Below are 23,923 nucleotides of genomic sequence, written 5' to 3'. Positions count from 1 at the left end.
GAGAGATTTTGGGCACTGTTCTTGTTTTTTTCTTTAGCGGTATGCGGGCCTCTCACTGTTGTGGCCTCTCCTGTTGCGGGGCACAGGCTCCGGACGCGCAGGCTCAGCGGCCATGGCTCACGGGCCCAGCCGCTCCGCGGCATGTGGGATCTTCCCGGACCGGGGCACGAACCCGCGTCCCCTGCATCGGCAGGCGGACTCCCAACCACTGCGCCACCTGGGAAGGGAAGCCCCCTGGGCACTTTTCTTTATGTAACTACTCTGTACCTCAGCAAGGAAAATATTATGGTTTCAAACAAATATGAAGCCAAGGCACTGATGTCCCGTGTAAACAGTGCCTGTGCACCACCGAGCGGGTAAGTGAGCCCAGACTCGTGTTCCACACTCTCTGCCCCAGGGGCAACTACAAAGTGTTTGGCTTGGACTGAAGCGAGGCTCTTTAGCAGGAACTGTCCCTGCCTTTCCTCTGCTTCAAGAATACTGGTCAGTGCTGCATCTTGACTCTGAGGGGCACTGGGCACCTTGCTGTCCTCTCAAAGCAGCCTGAGCATCGGCCTTCTCCACCTTCACGCAAACTTCCACGCAAAGATCCAATGGCCAAGTTTCCATTTCAGAGGCAGAGTCATCACCAATCTAAGCCGTCACCCTCAACCAGCCAGAGCACACCACGAGGCCACCAGGTGACTGTCCTTCAGAGTCCGTTATCCACAGAAACGGTTTTCCCTGTTGTGTGTCATGCCCACCCCCCCATCCCCGTAAGACACCTGGAGAGAAACTCCATCCATCAGGACCTTGGCAAAGAAAGACTGGCGAGGCCCTGCCCCATCAGGATTTGTCCTCACGCCTCTGCAATCAAGGCCTCCAGCTACACCCCACCTGAGAGCCTTAAGGCAAAAGTGCTGCTGTGAGAAGGGCTTGAGGCCCCAGCCTGGCTCTGCCGCAGAGGGAAGCATTGTTTCTGAGCACGGCACGCACTTACTTCTGTGGCGTCTGGTGCTGCAGACTCATCACGTGGCTCCCCCAGAACACGGCGGACGTGCCGCTCCCTGCCGGCCGTCACCCCATGAGGGGGGCGGGGGCACAGGCCTTCCAGAGGGACTCCCTGCCTATGCCAGCCCCAAAACAACAGTTGGCCCAGGTATAAGAAGGGTTGGCTTCTCCTCTGCCTTTTTTCTTTTTGGTTAGATTCTGGAAGATGATGTGGGATTTTTTCATAAGGCAGGAGAAATCCCTAACTCACGGGTGGCCAAGATAAAATCCTTGAAGACCATGAGCCAAAGTCAAGTGGGAGCAATTTTCTAAATCTTGGTGAAGGCGAACCGTCACGCAAAGGTAGCTGCCAATGAGACAGCAACAGGCCAAGAAGGAAAGCAAGGCACAAGACAACCAAACCTCTGCAGAATGAGTTCTATTTGCTGCACATTTTGACCCACAGACAGACTGTACCCTGTTAAGATGTGCCCCTTGCCAAGGTCCGCAGCTGTGGGAAGGATCTTTTCATCTTGAAGATGTATCACTAGCTCACTGAACCTGTTCGGCAACTCTGCGAAAGCCAATTTAAGCTGCCTTCTCACTTCACTCTGCACTCACAAGAGGAGACCAATTTCCGATACCTCCTCAGACTCCAGGAGACCAGATGCTGTGACAAACTTCCCAGCAAAATGAATGCAAGAAGATGATCCCAGGGCGCTCCTCGGGGGCGGGCACAGGATTCTGCGGCTTGGACGTATACTGCTTTCAGGTGTGTTACTGCCACCTCCTCCCTGCCAGTGCTTCTGACGGGAAATGCTTTTGTGACAGCACAGGGGATCTTGGGGAACACAAGAAAGTTCCCACGAGAAAGCGACAGACTCAGAGCGCCAAGGCCCTACTGCATCTGGCAGCCTGAACTGGGCAGCAATTCCTGCAGATGAGAAGCCACCGCCTTCGTTAGGTAGGTCATTGTCCCATAAGCCCCGCTGGGAGCACTGTCGTAAAAGAAGTGGCAAATGCCCGTGTCTTGGTCCTTCTCCAGTGTGTCCGTGGCACCGATCGACATCTGCAGCAGGAAAGGGCAGAGGCAACACGTGAGCAGAGCTGGCGCTACCGGCCTAACGGGGGGACAGATGGCCTCTACTCTGGGCACCGTGTCCCCACCCGCCCGAGTTGGCAGCACATCACTGATTCTAGGATGAGAGGACGGCTTCTTCTAGCTCGACTTTGGTGCAGGCTAAGTGGTTGGTTTACTTGGGGCCAGACATGTCGCGAGGCTGGTGCTGGCACTAGAACCTATGCTGAAATGGGCCTGTCCATCTCCAAAGGTCTTTAGATCTCCCAGTGGCCACTGTGCCATTTTCAAACCAAATGGTTGACATTTTCCCACCATCTGTGATGACATTATCTTTGTTCGAGAATATTCTTTCCTATTGGTCACAGGATCTCCAGCCTCGACAGAGATAAATGCCAGCCAACCCGGCTGCACTGCCGCTGTCCCCACCTTGGCTCTGGGCACACCCACCTGGTCCTGCAGGAACAGCTGGTTGGCCACGTGCACGATCTGGTCCACATGGATGATGCCCCCAATGCTGTTCATCTCCGTGTCCGAGAGCAGCGTCAGCACCATGATGGCCTCCACCAGCAGCTGCCGGTACTCAGGCTGCGGCACTCGGTTCAGCACCGACTCAACGTGGACAGCAAACTTGATCTCCTGTGGGGTCATCTGCCAAAGGGACCAGCAGGGGGTCACGAGTGAACCGAGCACAGACACAGTCCTGTCACCCACGCTGCCCACAGCACCCAGTGGCTCAGCGTAAACGCTGCCTCCTCTCCGGCCACTTTGCTAATTCTGCCCACAGGAATCCTCTGGGGCAGGAAGCTGAAAGCTCTGCCCTGGGCGTCAGTCAGCCTTGTCCTAGCATTAGTCACCTATCCCGCTGGACTGCGACTTCCAGGGGCAGGGCCATTTCTTATCTCTCTTTCTTCATTATTCCTTGTGGCGCATAGCATGGTGCCTTGGGTGGTGTAAAAACTAAAAGATCCATTTTTTAAAAGAATGAATGGGGGAAAGAAACCAGGGAAGATGACTGCTCTCTGCCGTGGGTCCGATAAGCATGGCGAGCAACTTTGCTCTTCTCTTAAGAGAGTTTTCAGAAACAAATCTAAAGATGTCGATAGTCCAGACATGCTCTTTCTGAGGGGAAAGAGAAAAGATGATGCAACAGATGTGGGGAAAAAAAACTTTGCAAAACTTGAGGGTTAAGTGTCTAGAAAGATCGATCTACAAATGCCCTGTCTGTATGTAACAAGCTTGAAAGAAGGGTGAGTGGTCAGAGTCCAAGAGATAAAGCACTTAGTGAAAACTCACGGCGTTCGGGTTTTTCCCATCCTACCTCTCGCGTCGTCGAGGATGGAAGCACATAACCGTCGATGGACAGACCGTGACACTGGAGGCAGAACACGCATTTCACATTTCAGTCAGATTCCAGAACGCGATTAAAAACAGCGCACACACACTCAAGTCGCTCTGCCCTGGAAGCCAGCACGAGGACTGGCACACGCCAGACTGTCGGAGTTATTTTTAGAGGGCTTGTTCTCACTGCCCACAGGCTGTGTTTTTCGATGGAACCAGCAGGCATCGTTCAGATCTCACCCGAACAACGCCCCAGGGAGCTGCCGGGTCCTCCTCTGTGGGAGCTCCGAGTTTCACTTGGCAACCCGGCCCTGGCGGCTGAGAGGCCCCCTTTGGTGCCAGATAAAGGGAGATGTGCATGTTTCCTGCTGGCAAAGTGATACTTCTATGCCTTTGCAGGCATCTATTTTTGAGATTTCTATAATAAGCACCAATCACAAAAGACTAGAGCACATGCACGCACACGCACACCCGTGTATATAAATAACCAGCACTGGCTCAATACAAAATGCTGCTTTTTCATAATAAAAGCATCTTGGTATGAAGCCGGTGGAAGCCCGGCCCCAGGAACAGTTCTGGGCTCACAGGCTGCCTCCTGACTCCCTGTGCCCTGGAGACAGCAGCTGCACCGCCTCCGTCCCAGGTGAGCTGAGGATGCAGGGGCAGCAAACGCTCCTCCCTCCTGACAAGAGGCCTCTTCGGGCCCTGCCCCCACGTGGGGACCGGAGTTCAGCTGTGAGGACAGGGACCCCTCTGACCTCTCCATGCCCAGCTCCACGAGGAGGACCTCACAGGGGCCATAACGCAGCCGAAAGGGGCTGTGGCTTTGGGAAGGGGCTGCAGTACGGGGTCTTAGGGATGCCTCTTCTCTCCTCGCCTCTTCTACTGTGAAATGAGCTAACAAAAATAGTTTAGGGAAAAACTCGGTCCTGCCTGTGGTTCTTGGTTTGCACAGAAGCTTCTAATGGAGGCAGACAGTCTCTCTGGTGGGGCCCAGGGAGACACCGGGACGCTCTGAGGCTGATGTGGGAGCGAGACAGGAGGCGGGTGCAGGGACCAAGGGGCGTGGCTCCTGCGGCTGTTCTGGGTCAGCCGGGTTACGGCGTTTCATCCAGAGCTTTCCCTGCCTTCTCTGGTTCTTGCCTACCTTCTGACTTTTCTGCGTTCCTAAATTACGTCAAAGGTGGCCCCCCACAACCTGGGCTGCCACCTTATCTATCTTGTTGGGTTTCCAGCCAGTGTTTCTCAACCAGTGGCAATTTGCCTCCCAGAGGATACTACTCGGCAATGTCCGGGGACATTTTGGTTGTCACACTGGGGGAGGGGGTGCTACCAGCATCTAGCAGGTGGAGACCAGGGATGTCGCTTAACATCCCACAATGCACAGGGCAGCCCCGGAAGTGAGAATTACCCAGCCCCAAAAGTCAATGGTGCCGAGGGGGGAGAAACCCTGCTCTAGGCCGTGAGCTACCTAAGGTTGGGGGTTATGCGCCTGTTCTGCAGCCGCCTGCTACCTGTAGGTGCCAGCACGCCTCAGCACCAGTGCCTATGGGATGCAGCACAGTGGCCAAGCTCACCTTCTGAAGGATCTGCCACACCTTCTGGTAAAATCCCACGGGGACCCTGTTGATGGCCCCGTCCAGCCTTCTCCTGCGCAGCCACTGGCCCTGCCGCTCCCCCCAGCCGATGTGATGCCCACCTGAGTCTGACGACGACGTGCCCGTGGGTGAGGATGGGGTGCTGGACCTCTGCAAGACAGAAAAGGCGCGGCCTTCAGAAGCCTCACAGCCGGCACCCCATGGCAGTGCTGGTCACCGAGAGGGCGGCTCTGTAAACCAGTCAACACCACCAGCTGGATTCACTCCTTTCTGCCCCGGTCCGTTTACTAAGCTCCTTCCGTGCACTCTTCCCAGCCCCCAAGAGGAAGTACAGCATAAGAAGCCCCTGACCCAACGGAGAGGCCGAGCAGGTCAGGGGGTGGGCTCTGGGGGGGCTGCGAATCCCGACTCCACATCGGCTGCTCCAGTCTCTAACTCGCCGCGAGCGCGCTCAGCCTCATCTGAGCAGTGGGGCACAGGTGTGCACCCCGAGTGCAGATGCGGGAAACCCTGGGAGCACGCCCGGCCGTGGGGTCGGCAGGCACTGCTGCTGGAGGGCTTGGGGAGGCCTCGGACCTGGAGGAGGTGACTCCTCGGGCGCCGCAGCCCACGGAGACCAACGCCACAGTGACCACTTTCCTCCTGTGGTGCCGCGGAGAGTGGTGGTCACTCCCCCGGCAGCGCAGCTGCCACGAGAACACAACACAGCACAGGGCAAGGCTCTGGAGCCCTGGAAGGAGGGAAGGCTGGAACCCACGTTTGTGGCGGGGCCTCAGAGGCTATGGTATTTCCACCTTCCTTTTCAATTGCTTTCTACTTTGCCTGTTCTCAGCACGGCGCTTTATCCTAATTTGGGGCGATGACCACCTCCGAGCCGGGAGCCTTTGCTGAGGCAGGAGGGGTATCACCTCCTTCCCACCTCCTCCCCGAGGCTGGATTTATTCCGGCCTCCACGAGGGAAGCGCTGGGGCAGGGCCAGCAGTTTTGCTTCTGCCTCGGGAGCCGCAGGCCCGCCCACGACTGCGGAGGCAGCTCTGAGAGGCTCCCGGTGGGGCCTGAGACCAGGCCTGAAAGCGGTTCCCTCAGCGGCGGCCTCCCTGCGGCAAAGCTCACACCTGCTTTCTTCCCGTGGATGGATTCTCACCCCTTGGCCTCTGGGTCGGGGAAGGGATAACCTTCATCCTTACACATTATCTTTGTTCTGGACTACCTGGCACTTTCGTTTCTCAGTGTGCAACGTCAAGTTTAAAGGTTTAAAAATGCAAACCCAATGTTAAGCAGGCCAGCAGGGCCGGAGCCTTCTTGGAGCGCATTGAGACTTCATCGGATCTTATTTTGAAAAGGCTGTTAGGCTGGGTTATTCCATTGGGCTCATTACTGCCACTTAAATACGGCAACAATTAGATACAAATAAAAGTAATTACAGCCACGCTCATCAATGACTCAGCTGGTTTTCTGCCTCTAGTTTCGCAAGGAGGATTCAGACTCGCCTCTGCAATGAGAACGCTTCCCAGCCTTCCATCTCAGCTGCGGCCTCAAGCCAAGCGGGGGGGCATTCTGCGTACAAAGTGCCAATCAGCACGTGCTGGCAGTGGTTCACCCCCGTGACTCAACGGAAAGGCACAAAACCACTGCCTCGAAAGTTCCAGAAGCTCCTGGGAATTGGTGAGAAAAGTGCTCCTCAGTCACACCCCACCGAGGAGCATAAGCAGAGAGCTCAAGATGGAAAAACAGAGCTCAGTTCCACAGGTTCTCGGCTTTTTTCTAGCCTCTACTCATAATCATAGTCAAGTGGAAACACTTAAACCTGTTCACATCTTCGGGAGTTAGGGAGGTGGTGGGAGCACGAGAAGGGCAACGAGAGGATTCAGACACCATAAACGAGAAGGAGGTGGCGAAGGGGACAATGGCTGGGACACACTGTTTACCACAGACTTGGAGGAGTGTGCGCTGCCGGATGGGGCCTGAGCTACAAAACAAAGAGTCCACTCAGTCATGCGCAATGACGCCAAAGGATGCACGCAGAGAGAAGGAACACAGAACAGCCTCAGAGACAGCCAAGGAAGGAAGAGGCAGAGGATGCGGGTGGCCACAAGTTCTCACTCACCCCCCCAGGCAGATGGCCTGCAGCGCAGCGGGCAGAGCTCTGGGCTCGCGCAATAGAGGTCCCGGGAAATGCTTTCTCTGAGCGTGGAGTGTTCCCATATCTAGTCAGATGTGGAGGGTGCCTCATCAAGTTAGCACACGACTTATTTTCCAAACTCCCAGCCATGAAATGCTAATCTTTTATGTTAATTTTGGAAAGAGGGTAATATACTTCTTTGATGTAAGTGGCCAAATATAAAACTTGTACTGGCTAACTGAATCTAAACCCATCAAAGAAAAAAGGTGATCATTTTGTCCCCATAATATGTAAGGACGGCACTAAATGGAGACGGAAGGAACCACCCATATTCAGCCACAGTCAGCGGCCATCGGGATGTAGGTAACAAGAGGGACAGTGCCACCTAGTGGTGGGCAAAGGAAGATGTTTGGAAAATCTGTTCCTTACTTGGAAAGAGCATAAATTCGAATGAGACAGCATGGACGTTTTTCCCCGGGACAACACAGAGAATCCGCGTGTCAGTATGTGACTCCTCTGAGCTCTCTCACAGAGACATTAAATCATTAGGAAAGGGACTCTGATCTTCTGGATGGAGGAGGCGAAGGAAGTATGTCACAAGGGTGACATAAAAGAACAGTATCCTTACATTTTTCTTTCCTTCCAGGGTTAAATTCCCCCAGGCAATCTAGGGACAGGAAGTAGCAGGATTCTTTCTACTGCTATAATCAATGACCACAATCTATTTGTCCCTATTTCTTCCCTTTTTTTGAACAGAAACTCCTGCCGAGGCAGAACCCGGGACCATCTCTTTCACATAGCCTCCTGTAAAATCCAAGAGTTTGATACATGGATTTGTTTAAAGGCGCAGGGCAAGGTCATTTCTCCTGCTTTCAAGTCCAGTGCTCTGCCTGTCCCCAGGGCTGCCTCCCACAGCCTGCAGAGTCCCCTCCACCCAAGCATGTTGGATGGGCAGAACCGTTCTCCACGCACGCAGACTCTCTGTACTCACAGCCTTGCTTTCCCCATTCAAGCCAGAAAGAACATGAAGCACAGTAAAGGAGGAAACAAGACAAAGAGGTTTCACCTGTTCATCGGCACTAAATCGCCTAGTCATCTGAAAGTAAAAATACATCAGAAAATAAACAAAAACCAGTTTCAAACCAAGGATGCCTTACTACTTCTATCACCCTCTAGATTATCCAAGGAAGTGTTGCTCCAGCTGCAGGGTGTGACCCTCAGTGCCTCACAGACTCAATCTACTGAGTCATCATTTGAAATGGAGAAGAAAATCCGAGTGCGTCTCTCACTGCAGGTCACGGTCAGAAGGAAAGAAACTATTTCCTACTGTAGATCACTGTCAAGTCCTACCACAGTAACCGGCACATTAGGACTGAAAGGCTGTTGACTTGCAGTCCTGTGGGATCAGTTGAGAAGGAACTTACTGTGAATTAAATAAAGGTGAGCACAAAAGAGACACCTGTGGATGGTGGAAAATAAAGGTGTCTCTGTTTCACCTGAAGGACACATTTGATGGAGAGATGATTCAGTTACCTTTTGCGCGACTCTACTTTTTAAATGGCTGTGATCCATTTGAATGACTAGTTCTCGGGCAACAAGCAAACACGGGGAAGGGTATTTTCCAGAATGCTCGCATAACACCTTAACGTTAAGGATGAGCATGTGTTGGGTGCACGTGAGTGGCTCTGGGATGTCTGGGTACAGGGTGTGTTCAGATTCCAGGACAGAAGGGATGGCACAGCCTTTACAAAGCAGGCTGTACCCTGCATGCCTTGGGATTCTATCACTTTCTGAGTTGAGCCCAGATAGGAAGACCACTTCTTTCCTGGCGCCGAGAGCTCTTCTTACCTGTTTCATCTCACTCCTCAGCCTGTTGATGCCAGTCCTCTCGGTTTTGGTGACTCCAGTATGTCCCACCTCATGGATGGAGATGGCAGGGCTGGATGTGGAGGAATGGACAGGCCGCACTGGAGGGGAAACACACACATCGTTCTTAGAAACGATATTTTGTCCACCCTGAGAGGAATACATGCATGTGCTTAGTTTTTTAATTAATTATTTTATTTTATTTATTTTGTTTTTGGCTGCGTTGGGTCTTCGTTGTTGCGCGTGGGCTTTTCTCTGGTTGTGGTGAGCGGGGGCTACTCTACTCTTCGTTGCGGTGCACAGGCTTCTCATTGCAGTGGCTTCTCTTGCTGCAGAGCACGGGCTCTAGGCGCGCAGCCTTCAGAAGCTGTGGCTCACGGGGTCTAGAGCGCAGGCTCAGTAGTTGTGGCACACGGGCTAGTTGCTCCGTGGCATGTGCCATCTTCGTGGACAAGGGATTGAACCCATGTCCCCTGCATTGGCAGGTGGATTCTTAACCACTGCGCCACCAGGGAAGCCCGCATGTGCTTATTTTTATCCGCGTCTCTCTCTCCCACTCGACCATGCACTCCATTAGAGGCGGCCGTGTCTGCCCTGGCCAGCGCTCTGTTTCCAGCACCTGGGGCAGCGCCTGCTACACAGCACAGGCTCAATATGTGTTTGAGTGGATGGGTGACAGAGTGAACATCACTTAAGCAGCATGCAGAAAACACTGAGTGGCCAGGAAACCCTTCAGTGATTTGTTTTACTTCTCCAAATGCACCCCCTTCCTTGCAGAAAACTGAGACCACCTAAATTAAGGTCCAGCCTTGGGGCCGGAGAGGGAAGTCCTGGGAGAACAAGCCGACCAAAGGCTGGAGGTGGCGAAGACACACAGAAGGGGCAGGGAGGATCCGTCACCTGGCTCCACTCTGCTGCCCGCCCTGCCCCCACTAACCGGTTCTCCGCGGTGTGCTCACAACGATCATTCTTAAAGGCACGTGTGACCATGTCACTGTCCACCTGGAATCCTTCTTCAGGTTAAAAGCCCTGTCTTCAGGTTAAAGCCTCAACAGGGGCACACAAAGCCCTACCGACTTGAACCCACCCACCCCTCTTAGCTGTCCCCTCCAGGCCAGCCAGTCAGCACTGGGCATTGCACAGGCGGCTCCCTCCTGGCCTGCCTGCTCCCCTCTGCCAGGTGCATCCTCTCCTTCTGCAGGCCCGACTCTCAGGTCATTTCCTCGGGCAGCATCCTCTGCGTGCCCTCCCTTCCCACCCACCCCACCCCCGAAGCCATGGGAGTAGGGCACTGCCCAGAGGAGTAGAGACAAATAAGGAGCCAAAGGACAGCACAGAGGGAGGACCCACAAAGGAGACACGACGATTAGCCAGAGAGGGAGGAGGGACACCGGGAGAGTGGAAAACGGAACCCAAAGGGGTCTGGGAAGCTACAGTGGGGCCTGTATAGAGTGGGCATTAGCTGAAAATACTCATCTCCGACATCTCAGAATGTAATAAAAATTCTAAGACTATTTGAGTTTCCTGATTTATAAAAATTGAACAATTACAAAGGACAATTAACAAATGATGCTGTACGCAAAAAGACAGGACCTCTTCTGGCCTTGCTTGCAATCAGACATATTTATGGTTTCAAGTGACATTACTCTGTTTAATAACAATTTTTAGTAATTATCTGTATCAAACCACATATATTATTTTGATGAGCAGAACACATTAAATATTAATCTTATATATTTACATTTCAAGGACTGTGCATTTGAAAGAACTGAAAATTACTTTTGGGAAAAGGATCTTGACCATTCCTCAGGAAAGGAGAAAACCCACCAAAACACACCTGATCGCACGATGCCGGTTTCGTTTGCCTGCTGGTGCCCACTCTAAAGAAAAGGCCCGAAGTACCCAATGTCCTTATTAAATAAAAAGAATGACAGCCCACACTGCATTCCTTTGGCTTGATGAAATAAATTCACAAATGTGTCTGCAAATCATTTCACCTTATTATGAGGAGGGTAAATGATAATTGCTTCAATTATAATTAGGGAGCATTTGAGAACAGAATTCCACCAGGACTTGGGCGATTATATTTCCTAGCACTGCAAACAGGGTTCCAGTACAGATAAAAAGTGAGAGAGAGCAAGAAGGGGACGAGGCAAACTCACTCAGCAAGATGGTGCTGTGAGGCTGCAGAGGGCTTTTATCCGGGCCCATGAAGGGTGATGGGGGTCTAACTGAAAACCAACCCACACTAAAGGTGGGGCCCTCAGGTGCTGGGAAAAGACAACCCCTTGCATGCTGACACCTTAGTCACCTCACCTGCTCCTAACCCCTGTGCACAAGTGACAGTGCCTGGACCAACTGCAGAAGGAGGGAGGCCGCAGGCCAGGGTGTGCACCACGCCCACATGGGACCGCAGCTCTCCCAGCCAGCCGACGAGGGGTCACAAAGCCCTACAAGTCACAACCTTAAACCTAGAACTCTGTCCATCTCAATGAAGTAGGAACCTTCTACCCAAACATTATGTCCCGAATCGCGATTACTGATGTTGATCTGTATAGAAATGAAGCAGTTCCAGGCCACGCTGGACACGTCAGTCAAGCCCTCTCTGACCCCCTCCCCTCAGTAAGATGGGCATTTACTTACCGCTCCTTTCAACACCAAACTCTTTTCCACTTAAAATATGGTGTAGGAGATTTTTCATATCAAAAGGGCTGAGGTTCATCAAACTTTCAGAAGCTTCTTCTCCTAAAAACAAACATCGTGTAAGTGTCCTGACACAGGCCTGGTGGCAGGGGAAGGTAGAGTGGCGTGGGCGTGGGGTGGTGGTGGAGACAAAGGGTACTGTGGGAGGTCTCCCTGCTCAGGATTACCTCTCTAGTGCTTCAGGACTGAAAGGTACTGATCCTTGGTGATTCTAAATGCTGCTATTTAAGTTGTATATTTTCTTAACTCAGACGCATAGTTTTTCACACTGTAATAACCCCCAATGTTGGAATGCATCTTGCGGTTGATTTACATATTTAAATGGGTAGGATTTCTCCCAGCAGAGGTCTTATGAAATGGGGGGGACATCTTACCACAAGGAGGAACAGTGAGGAACGCGGATGTCAGGGGCAGAGCAGAAGATTCTAGTGCCTCATTTGCCCTAACCTATGAAATTCAACACCCTGTGCTGGATAGTTTGGCGGAAGTTACATCTAAACGAGAGAATCTGGTGAAGCCGTGAGCCCACCCAAAGGCTCAGAAGCCCTGGTTCCAGAATACTTGGGCAGGGCTCCCCAGGGGCGGGTGGGTGCAGGAGCTGTGGGAGCCGCGTGTGAGAATCGCACCTGAACAGTTCAGGCTCCGCGCCAGCTCCGTGGCCATCACCTGAATGATGAGTCCAATCCGGAGTCTGAGCATCTCCACGAAGAGGCTGGGCTGTGCCCTGACATACATCGCCAGGTAAACCACAATCTCCTGACACAGACAGACGTGGAGACAGGGCTTCAGAGACTGGCTGGTGGCGGAGAAGCCCCTGCTGCCCCGAGACAGCCCTGCCCCTCCGTGGCCAGCTGACCTGTGTGAGCACGGCGATGCTGATGTCCTGCCCGCTGGCTTCGTAGATGAGTTCTGTGAGCTCCTCGGGGGGAAGAGGCCTAGGAAGGAGCGTCAGGACACAAACACCACAAAAGATGCCTCCTAGTCCTCTATGGAATATCCTCATTTTCCTGCTGGAAGTGCTCGAGTGACAGTGTCTATAAAAAGACTCTCTTCCTGAATGGTGGACAGCACTGATGTTTTCCCCCCAGGTACCACCCCCAAACCTGAGGCCCCAGGTTGAAAACTTACGCAGAGATGGTCTTCTCCCGGGGTTCTGGCGGCAGGCCCACCGTGAGCTGCTTCTGGTGCGACAGCAGGTCCGTGCAGGCCTACACATTTAAGAAAAGGGTGAGGGGGAGAAAGATTAGCAAAAGCCGGTGGGGAAGGATCACTGCCAATAAGATCATAAATTTACCTTTACAAACTTTATGACCCATGCTGCTATTTATTTGAAAATTCATACACAGACCCCAGACTGAGCAACCCAGCCAGAGTTGGGTCCCCGTGATCTTTTTGTCCCCAAAATGTGGCCCCAGGCCTGGCTCTGCAGGGCCTATTAGTGGGTATTTTATGCTCACCCCCTGTAGCAAACACACTGGATTCCCTGATATTCCATAAGGAGGATGAGTTGCTGTGAGTCCTAAAATACTGATGTTAAGAGTTAATGACCATATTATAGTCCTAAGTTGCCAGTTTCCCCATTATTCACATATAATAAATACCATCACCTTACTAAAACAGTGAACTTGGGGACTTCCCTAGTGGCACAGCGGTTAAGAATCCGCCTGCCAATGCAGGGGACACGGGTTCGAGCCCTGGGCCGGGAAGATCCCACATGCCACGGAGCAACTAAGCCCGTGCGCCACAACTACAGAGCCTGCGCTCTAGAGCCCGCGAGCCACAACTACTGAGCCCACGCGCTGTAACTACTGAAGCCTGAGTGCCTAGAGCCCATGCTCCGCAACAAGAGAAGCCACCGCAATGAGAAGCCCGCGCACCACAATGAAGAGTAGCCCCCGCTCGCCGCAACTGTAGAGAGCCCATGTGCAGCAATGAAGACCCAATGCAGCCATAAAATAAATAAATGAATGAATGAATGGGAAAAAGAAGAACGTGAATGTCATAGAAAGCAGTTCTGGAATTTGCAGGGCCTTGGGGTTAAAATACTGATGATGATTGTATGGCAGATGTGCAGAAATAAGAGAGCTCTGTTTAAGAGGGTGCCGGGCCACAGAGCGTTTTCATTTCATTTCTTGGTAAACCCTTTTCTGCAGCTAAGGAGTAACAAAACTAATCAACTTGAATTTCATTTCCTCTGCCTGTCTTCCAAGAGCAGTGGGAGGTCAGGACAGAAGGACCAGCTCCCTCTGTATATTAAACAACGCGTTTCCTTTACAAATGGAGGTGCTTGCCTCCAGCTTTCATAATAGGAAGACAGCACCGGGCTAGAGAAGACAAACAGACACCCTTCACGTGCATGGTTGTTCTGACCTCAGCCAGGACTTCCACTTTCTTCTTGAGTAGGCCAGAGATGTAGCGGATCAGACCCCACTCCTGGTTCAAGCCGGCTTTTCCATATAGCTCACTGAGGAGGTTGTGAACAGTGACCCCGTGCTGTCCAGAGAGATTTGTGTCCCAGCTGGGACCCCTGTCAAGACACGGAACACCCCAGAAGTATGGCCCAGAACGTTTCAAGGCCAGATTCTCTTGCAATAGAGCTCACTTGGCAGGGAGGGGAATGAATCACCACGCATTCTGCCAAGTGCTTGGGGGCTTCCCAGTGCCTTTGAGTCTCACCGAGAGGGCTGCGTCGTCTTCTGTCTATTTGAAACAGAAGCCTAACAGCAGGAAATGGTGAGATCCTGGCCTCACCCAGCCTTCTCATCTTGGGAGGGCAACACTAGTAGGTAGAGAAGGGGATGGGAGTCTGTTCACGGTGAGTCTGGGTAGCTTGGGTGACTATGACCATGATGTGGCTTGCTGGAAGGCCAAGAAGCCTAGGACAAAGAGCAAGGAGAAGAGAGAAAGCTCAACCTAGTGAAGACCACCGACTTACTTTATTACATACAGAATGTACAGAATGTCCGCTTGGTCCTGTAGGTTCGAACAGTCTTTCAGCTGCTCAGCCAGCTTCTCACAGTCTATGTTGCCGTGGTCATCTCTGGGAAACTGGAAGTCATCTTCAGGGGCCTGTCCATACAAAAGCCAAAAAGCAGGGGAGGGGGGCTGAGCATGCCAACTTCCAGAAGATCAGGAAGTGACACACCAACCTGGTCTTGGAACTCTGCTGCTGTGCTATGCTTCAGGTTTTCATTGTATCTTTTGGGGCTTTTTGTTTATATTTCTGATCGGTGAATCATTGTGTTAGTGGATGTTTGCAGGAGACTGAACTGAACAGGTTAAAATATGTGTAAATTTTATTTATGTAAAGGTCAAAAACAGGCAAAACCAACCCCTGGTGTTAGAATTCATGCTAGCAGTTACCTTTCGAGTGGAGGGGGAGGAAGCGACCGAGAGGGACACAGAGGGCGCTTGTTACGTACACGGGTCTATTGGCTCAGTGATAATTCATTGAGCTCTATACTTATATTTTATATACTTTTCTCTATATATGTTAAACTTCAATAAAATGTGTTTTGAAGGCAAAACACACACAAAAACTATGTGAGTTTTAAACAACCTAAAATTGTGGTTAGGTTTAAAACAGTCTCCAACAGACGCTGAATCTTTCTGATAAAATCAAAGGGAGCTTTGGATAAAATAACAAATTATGGGAACTAGTGGGGAACACCCTGGGATTTTATTCTCCAGAGGAATCTTTTTCTGGTTTTGTGCCCTGCTCCACAAGTAGCCCGGCTTTGGCTGGCTGGCACAGCTAGGACGGGGCTGGTAGCGAGCTAGCTCATTTCCTCTAACGTGACACAGATTCTGATGAGTGGCAGAATGTCAGTAGCCATCTCCTACACGCAAAATATAAAGATTTGCATCAAATTCAGTGTGCATACTGACACAAACCAGAAGCCAGACAACTAAGTGAGTGGGTGCGCATCAAAACCCAGAACTTCTAATCCTGAAAGTTCTGGATACCAAGAAATGTGCTCTTTTGAGTTCAACCATTTAAAAGAGTTCTTGGGGCTACACCAGCACCAAAGAACATTACACTTTTTGAAAAAGTGATTCTAAATACTTTACCTTTTTTAGGAGTGGCTGAGGAGAATCAACAAGATTCAGCGATTTACGGTGGGCACTTAGAACTTTAGTTGGCAAAGCCATGGGAACAACTAGAAAACAAACGAATAAAGAGAAAGCTCTTCGGAGCAGGAGGAAGGATAAAATACTTCTTTTAAGAGGTACGGTGGCTACTCCCTATTCAGTACAAACCAAGTAAGAAATGATTACTTACTTAGTTTCACTGATTTCAAAAAGAATTTTTCATGTGGCCACATCATGTGCTAACTCTGGAAATAAGAAATGAGCAGGACACACACAGATCTTGCTTTAAGGAGCTGAATTCCACTTTTCTCTCTTAGAATTCAGGGAAAACTACATAGCATCTAGGACTGGAAGGAGCCTTAGAAATGATTGAGTCCAACTTCTTTTTCTTTCAGATGTGGAAACTGAGAACCAGAGACGGTTTGTCCAAGGTTTGTCCAATGACCCTGTCATTTGTCCAAGGTCACTGGCCTTCTCATAATTGAGGTGTACCAGCTTCCTGTCCACTGTGTGTTTCACTTTGCCACTGCTGGGTGTTAGTGCTTCTGTTTTTTTAACCACCTAATTAATTAATTAATTTTTGGGGCTGCACTGTGCAGCTTGCAGGATCTTATTAGTTCCCTGACCAGGGACTGAACCTGGGCCCCAGCAGTGAAAGCACCGAGTCCTAACCACTGGACCATCAGGGAATTCCCCTTTTAACCACCTTTAGATGTTATCAGTATTTATTCATTAAGCCATCTCTGTCTGCCAGGGTATGTCATATCACCTTGGGAAAATAGGAAGCTTTCCAGGTAAAGATGAGGTATATTTAAAAGGCATTTATAGGGCTTCCCTGGTGGTACAGTGGTTAAGAATCCACCTGCCAATGCAGGGGACATGGGTTCAAGCCCTGGTCTGGGAGGATCCCACATGCCGCGGAGCAGCTAAGCCCGTGTGCCACAACTACTGAGCCTGCGCTCTACGGCCCACGAGCCACAACTACTGAGCCTGCGTGCTGCAACTACTGAAGCCCACGTGCCTAGAGCCCATGCTCTGCAACAAGAGAAGCCACCACCATGAGAAGCCCACGCACCGCAATGAAGAGTAGCCCCTGCTTGCCGCAACTAGAGAAAGCACGTACGCAGCAACAAAGACCCAACACAGCCAAAAATTAAAAATAAATAAATTTTAAAATAAATAAATAAAAGGCACTTATAGACCTTCAGGTAACACTAGTGGATTAAACATAAGTTTTACTTTCTCTTAAACCCCCACTAACAGTACAAAAAATAATAATTTTTAAAAAGGCAAATCCTAAAGAATAGGGAAGCAGGAGAGAAGACAATAGTAACATTTTGGAAGTGGGAAAGCTGAAGGATGAAAACATTTAGTGGACACAAGGCAACCAAACCCAAGACTGCAGTGGGGAAAACCAAGAACCAGTCAGATTTCTAACAGAGAATCCTCAGAAGTCTAAGGAGCTTGCTGCACCATGGACCTCTAGAACTTGGGGGTCCAGGGAGGGTAACCATAAGAAGGAAGATGGAGAAGAAGGTGTGTGAGAGGCAGTGAGCTCCCTAGATGCCTTGTGCAACTCCACACAGCTTGGCAACTGCCTTGCTCACCCTGATAGAAGGCTAGAAGGTCTCTCTGAAGAGGGTAAAAAAGGGGTGGTATGTGTGTCTCTGGAGGGGATGCTGACCCACATGTCTGAAGGTGTGGGTACATTCCTTGGGGGAATAAATGACTGTATAGCTCGAGGCAATCAGACCCTTACAGGTTAGAAAGGAGATTGCAAAGGATCTCTGGGAAATCTGCCCCGCCTTCACCCATAAACCCAACAGGCCCCATTTACAGGTACAGGCTTGGAGATTCTTATATGCGTGAGCAGTTAACCAAGGAACACCCAGCACTGGAGGAAAGACTCTACTCTGGGAGATAGAAACCAATACAAACAGGAAAAATTGACTTGAGGGAAATGGAAACCATTTAGGGAGAAGAAAATGTAAAAACAAAAACAAAAAGCCCTGCCATTAATTCTTAGAGTAGTAAGAATTATATTGCATTCATGAAACAAGAACAGATACAATTCAGAGAACAAAGATTTAAAACACGACAGCAAAAGTGGAAAAACTCAACTGAGCAGGTGGAACAAAAAGTTGAAGCAACTGCCCTCAGAACAGATCAAAAGACAGAGAAATGGAAGACGGGAGAGAAACGATAAAGACTTCTTCAGGAGGTCAACACTGGAATCATAAAGTACCAGAAAGAGAGGACAGAGAAAATGTAGGGAAGGAAATGAGTCAAGGAATTTTTCAGAAAAACTTTACAGGACTAAAAAATATAAATTTCCAGATAGAGAAGGCCCACTGAGTAGCCAACACAGTGGATGAAAATACACCCAGAACAAAGCACATCATTGAAATTTCAGAACCTGAGAGAAAATCCTACAAACTTGGAAAGAGAATAACAGTTTATATTTCAAGGATCAAAAATCAGAATGGGGCTTCCCTGGTGGCGCAGTGGTTGAGAGTCCGCCTGCCGATGCAGGGGACACGGGTTCGGGCCCCGGTCCGGGAAGATCCCACGTGCCGCGGAGCGGCTGGGCCTGTGAGCCATGGCCGCTGAGCCTGCGCGTCTGGAGCCTGTGCTCCGCAACGGGAGAGGCCACAACAGTGAGAGGCCCGTGTACCAAAAAAAAAATATATCAGGATGGGTTCAGATTTCTCAGTAGCAACACTGATAGCTAGAAGACAATGAAGAGATGCTTTCAAAATTCTTAAGGAAAATTTATTTTCAATCTAGAATGCTATACCCAGCCTAACTCTCAAATGGAGAATTTGTAGATATTTTCAGACTTGAAAGGTCTCGACAATTTTACCCACCATGAACTGTTTCCTAGGAAACTACTGGATGTCCTCCACCAAAATAAGATAGTAAGCTAAGAAAGAGGAAAAGTTGAGATACAGAAAACAGGAGAGCTAACAAAGGAGACAAGGAAGTCTCCCAGATGATGATGAAGGAACATTCCAGGATAAAATCTACATCCTGGACGTGGAGGGTGACCAGGCCAAAAGGGGCAGTGAACTCCAGAAACAAGCAAGTTAAGGGCTGTCATTACTGTGCCCTCTTCCATTGCACCATTTCTTAAAACCTACTGAAACTGTTCTAGAATGTATTCCACCAAAGGAATAAATTGAGAAAGGGGAACATGCCAGAATCAAGAAACAGGGAACCCAACTGAAGAGACAAGCAAAGGAGATTCCAAGGATTATAGTAAAGACAAGACCCAGGATGCCAGGTATGCAAGAGGCTTAGAGTGCAATCAGCCAGATGGGAGGAAACTTCTGGACTCTACGAAAAGCAGTGGAACCGTGAGATTCATACATATGATTCACCTTGTGGAAATTTGTATTGCGAGGCCATTGGAAGGTGTAGAAAGGAAGCGAAGCAAACTAAAAGATAGGGCAACTGTTAACTTTAGAAAAAACGAAAAGGAAAAATGATAATGTAGTATATTATTATACTGAGTTGGGAATAATATTTGCATACATACAATGACAGAAATAGTGAATACTGAGTTAACTAAACCTTAATACAACTGCATGGATAGGTTAGGGGAAGTGAAGCAGAGGAGTGGTGATTTAACACAGCTGAATTCCTCACCTGCACAAGAAGAAGTCAACAGATACTGAATAAAATCGATGCATCAAAGACAGCACTACAGACACATTATTTAGAAATATGTAAATACCAGGAGAAACAACTAAGAGTTGAACGTGGTTGCCTCTAAGTAGAAGGACTGGGAGCAGTGAGGAGGGGAGAGGTGAGGCAGGAAACAGCTGCATTTTGTTGTCGTTTAGGATTCTTGGACTTTTACATTATGCTCATGCATTACTTTGATAAAAGAAGTTATTTTAACAGGCAGAAAAGAGTTAATAATGTACATGGAATTTCCAAACCCTTTGCTTTTGCCATCACGGAAAGTATATCCTGAGTGGAGTAGATGGCACTGAAAACATGGCTGTCCTCTGTCTTCTTACAAAGAGGTGGCAGATAGCACTTCGAGGATGTGCTTTGCAGGAGGTGGTTGATATACTGGTCAAGTTCATCCTGGCTTTCTATAATTACACGGGTAAGAAAAAGAGCCAATGAAAACAAGCTGCAGAAATAACCTAAATGCATAATAGTGATTACGTGTAGCATGAAGTGCTGAGTAGATTTAGTGAAAGACAACATTTTGATATAGATATTTGACCTCCACTCTACCCCTGGAAAGTAAAGAGATTTACATAGATAATGCATGTATTCATAAAGTTATTGTTTGGAAAAACTTCATCCTAGAAAAAGAAAATACAGGTCCAAATAGTGTTTACATCACATCATCCCAAGATGAGCTGAATATGTAGACAATGAGAGGGCCAGCAGCCAACATCTGATCTTTTGGTTTTAATTTGTCATGAGTGAGCTAAGCATTATGGAATCCCCAGCCGCAATCCCAAGTACTATCTAAAAGTGAAAAACAGGTCACTTCAACCCAAAACCTTCCTCAGTTTGAGAAATGTTATACACAAAGGACTTCATCACTTATATCCAGTCAAACCAAATCATTCTACCATTTCTTTGAAAATTCAAGCAGTGTGTTTCTTTCTTTATATTTTGTGAAAAGTCCACATTCCTGAAACTCTTTGTCCCTCTAGGTTTAAAAAAGCCCCACTTTCACAGTTTAGGTTTATTAAAGTGGCATTTTATTCATTTTAATACGTGAAAGTTTCCAAAGACTCTTTTGTCATGTTAATTACAAATCCTTTACTGTGCTCGAGTTTTAGGGCAATTTTATCACAATGCCAAGGTTTAAATAAATTCAGGGACCACCTGCAAAGGCATTCCAAGCCGTACCTTGATTATAGGCGTCTTCGAAAAATCCTCCCAAATCTGAATCACTATCAGGACTGAAGCTCCCTTCACTGGTATCGTCAAACAACTTCTCATCACAGTCTGGATCCAGGAAGGTCAGATACGTGTAGAAAGAGGTGGTGAGAAATTCCGAAAGACTCCCTAATTTTACTCTGCCAAGGAAACACTATGTTAGAGATATAGGTGGATGTGGACAAACTTCCACTATGAATCATCGAGAGACTTTTCAATAACCAGGTGGCACTTCTGCCAGAATCAGTAAGCACGTCACTCTGCAGATTGCCCCATACAAGTAGTCAGCCAAGAAATTAAAATGAAAATTCAATAGCAAGTATGAAGTGGAAGCACACAGCATATTAAAAGCCAAAATGCATCATGCTGATTTCTTATCCCCAAACCCAACACAAACAGCAATCTATTTTATTGAACCAACCAAAGTTTTACAAAACATATTGAGCGAACCACTTTTAACCAGAACCAACCCTCGGGTATTTTTCGCCCTAAAACAACTGGACCAGGACAAAACCACAAGCAACGATTCTTTGGGTGCCCTCGTGCTACCTTTTATGAGTCCCTATCACTCAGCCACACAAGGCCCGGGGGAGGGTGGGGGGAAATGTTGGGAGAGGCACGTCTCAGAGCCAAAGTTCTCTCTAGAAAGAATGTGATGGCCGGGCCATCCCCGGATAGAGACAGTGGCCCAGAGGGGCCCTATTATCAGGCTGGGAAAAGTTCCACCGAAAACTGGGAGCTGGGTTTGGCAGTATGGGGTTCTGCTACAAAGGCAGCAGCCTCCGAGTTCTTGCTCCCTGAACCTGATTCACCCCCAGGTTCGGGGGGCAAGTGGGATGTCCACTGTTCAGAAAGAAAGCGGGCACTATGTGCTTCTTAAAGTGTCAGATCTGGAGGCAGAAAAGTGTAGGATGCCTCAGAGCTACCAGCATCAGATTATGACTTGTTTAAATGGCTTAGTTTGAGGAGAGTAAACAGAAGCATGCAGCTCAAATGAATTCACAGGTGCCTGAGCTTCCACGGGCAAGTACACTATGTCAAGAAACATTGCCTGAGGGAAAGAAAAGCCTTCCCTTAAATCAAGTAAAAACTTTCCCCCTAGAGCCCTGGGGTCAGTTCTAAGGATTGTTTTGCCCTGCGGTTGGAAACAGTAGGAGATGAGGTGGAGCCAGGGACCAGTTCCTCTCTGATGAAGTTGAAAGGAATCAGGTCAAAGGCGGAAAGGCTAAACCCTCTGATAGCAAGCGACCCCAGGTGGGTGCAGAGGGTAGAGTCTGGCATGTAGAGCGAGTTCAGTTTTTTAAATACCCTCAGACCTAAAAAACAGACAAAATGACATTCAACTTTAATTATGAAGAACTAAGTAGGAAGGGTAGCTGATGGAGCCTAGGCATTCCTGTTTCTTTCCATGGTTCTCTGAATTGTTTGCCATACTCCGTAACCAGGAAGCCCTACTGATTCCTGTAAGCCCTCATCCAGCTCGGTATGGTGGTTACAGCCCCGTTTCTGGATTCACACAGAGCTTCTGCACCTACTCATCTTGTGCCCCTGGCTCTCTGAGCCTACAGATCCTTGCCCATAAAATAGGAATACAGCCTGCACGACAAAGTGAAGACAACATGAGACAACAGGTGCAAAGCCACAAAGAACACACTGCAAGTGCTCAACTAACTGCACACGGTATCCTTTTGACAATGATTAGATTTCAGTTAAAGAATTCATTTTGGAAAACAGTTAGTTATGGGCATATAGTATGGTCTCTCGGTTATGACACCATATGCCAGGTGGTAACTTATCCAAGCTGGATATGAAATGTACGAAAGCAGATGCCAACTGCAGTTATGGCGCCAGCCCTGGGAGCTAGATAGCAGAATGCTGGGGATGGCCTCGCTGACACTCATGAGAGAGGCCAGGAGAAGCTTGGAGCGAGGGCCACTTCGAGTCTACAGCAAAACCCGCAGCGAGCTTGGTGAGCAGAGGTGCCAAACCCAGTGCTTAGAAATCCAGTGACTCAACCCTGAGGACATCAGCCTAAGTGAAATAAGCCAGTCACACAAAAAAAACAAATACTGGATAAGTCCACTGAGACGAGACACCTGGAGACAAAAAGCAGACTGTAGTTGCCAGGGGCAGGGGTGGGGGGAGTTTCAGTTTTACAAGATGAAAAGAGTTCTAGAGATTGGTTGCAAACTACGTGAATATACTTAACGCAACCGAACTGTACACTTGAAAATGGTTAAGATGGCAATTTTTATGTGTATTTTATAATTTAAAAAAGTTACTGTGGCAGCAGGGTCCCTGGTGTGGGAGGATGTGACAAGAAGGGCTGACTTCAACTCCCAAACACTTTTAGCAACTGGCACTCCATCAGGACCCAAACGGCAGTCTCCCCAAGCTCGGCAAAGGCCACACATTACTCGGGCCAGCTGCGTGGTGAGGTTATCCTGGGGCCCTTCTGGCATATTCCAGGAGATTCACAGAGATCAGGGCATAGATGCTACTGAGAAATCCTCTGCCTTGTGACGGTCATGGGGTACAAAAACAAAAGGGGTTTCCATGGGAGGTGAGCCCCCTATCCCTCAAGGTGCTTCACTGTAATAGCTGGGAGCACCGGTTGGACTGTGGGCCTGCAAACCGGAATGGGCGTTGTTCCACGGAGGATGAGGGGACAGTGGTCTAGGGAGGCCCATTCAGGTGCTCTGGCTCTGAGGGCCACGAAGGAATTTGTAAAGTTCTGTGAATTATTCTTACGGCGTTAGCACACTCAAGTCAATTCCAGTAGTGATTTGATTACTGGGCACCGGCCAGATCCTAGGCCCTGGGTGTTTCCTAGCCTTTGAGTAGAAACAGACACAGCATCCCATACATGCACTCCGAGAGTGCCACTTCGGAGAGGCTTGATATGTTCATGTCTCTATGCCCCAGGCCTCCTGGCGTCCATAAAAGCTTCACAAACACCCACCAACTGATGCTTAGAGATGATTCCAGTTTCACATGGGTGACTGGATTAGATGTTTTAACTCCCTTTTTATTCTAAAGCTCCACGCTTCTATGTTCGGCAAGTGATACGAAAAATGGAAGAAGGGCAGCAAAAGACTTTAAGAAAGGTCAACGTTACTTTTGCTTTTTAAAAAAAATCACAAATTACCTAGCTCCTCCAAAATATCCATCCTCTAGTTTTCGAATTGTAGAAAGAACAGCAGAATGAATATCTGAGCCATCGTTTGCTTAAAAAAAAAAAAA

The 23,923-nt window shown here is 49.1% G+C and overlaps 1 protein-coding gene across 8 annotated transcripts in view; it reads right to left on the bottom strand.

Annotated features, from left to right (window-relative positions):
- Positions 1–789: 789 nt before the first annotated feature.
- The window catches only part of PHKA2 (phosphorylase kinase regulatory subunit alpha 2), an 82,357-nt gene continuing 59,223 nt past the window's right edge, over positions 790–23,923 (bottom strand). The window contains exons 16-31 of one of the 8 annotated variants that reach the window (XM_089904728.1): positions 23,829–23,907; positions 20,651–20,820; positions 19,699–19,872; positions 15,749–15,837; positions 14,613–14,746; positions 14,048–14,204; positions 12,806–12,885; positions 12,534–12,711; positions 12,304–12,433; positions 11,618–11,719; positions 8,957–9,075; positions 8,175–8,204; positions 4,966–5,136; positions 3,369–3,422; positions 2,498–2,698; positions 790–2,038 (exon numbers count right to left, since the gene is read on the bottom strand). In XM_089904728.1, the coding sequence (XP_089760854.1) occupies positions 1,868–2,038; positions 2,498–2,698; positions 3,369–3,422; positions 4,966–5,136; positions 8,175–8,204; positions 8,957–9,075; positions 11,618–11,719; positions 12,304–12,433; positions 12,534–12,711; positions 12,806–12,885; positions 14,048–14,204; positions 14,613–14,746; positions 15,749–15,837; positions 19,699–19,872; positions 20,651–20,820; positions 23,829–23,907 (2,039 nt within the window). In that variant the 3' untranslated portion in view covers positions 790–1,867. The other 7 variants (XM_089904725.1, XM_089904726.1, XM_022565478.3 and 4 more) reach the window with 7 other exon arrangements.

The sequence above is a fragment of the Delphinapterus leucas genome, chromosome X, assembly GCF_059928025.1.
Source record: "Delphinapterus leucas isolate spDelLeu-1000000601 "Yukka" chromosome X, BTC_Dleu_Yukka2, whole genome shotgun sequence".
NCBI lineage: Eukaryota > Metazoa > Chordata > Mammalia > Artiodactyla > Monodontidae > Delphinapterus > Delphinapterus leucas.
This window is presented reverse-complemented; position numbering and strand designations above follow the sequence as displayed.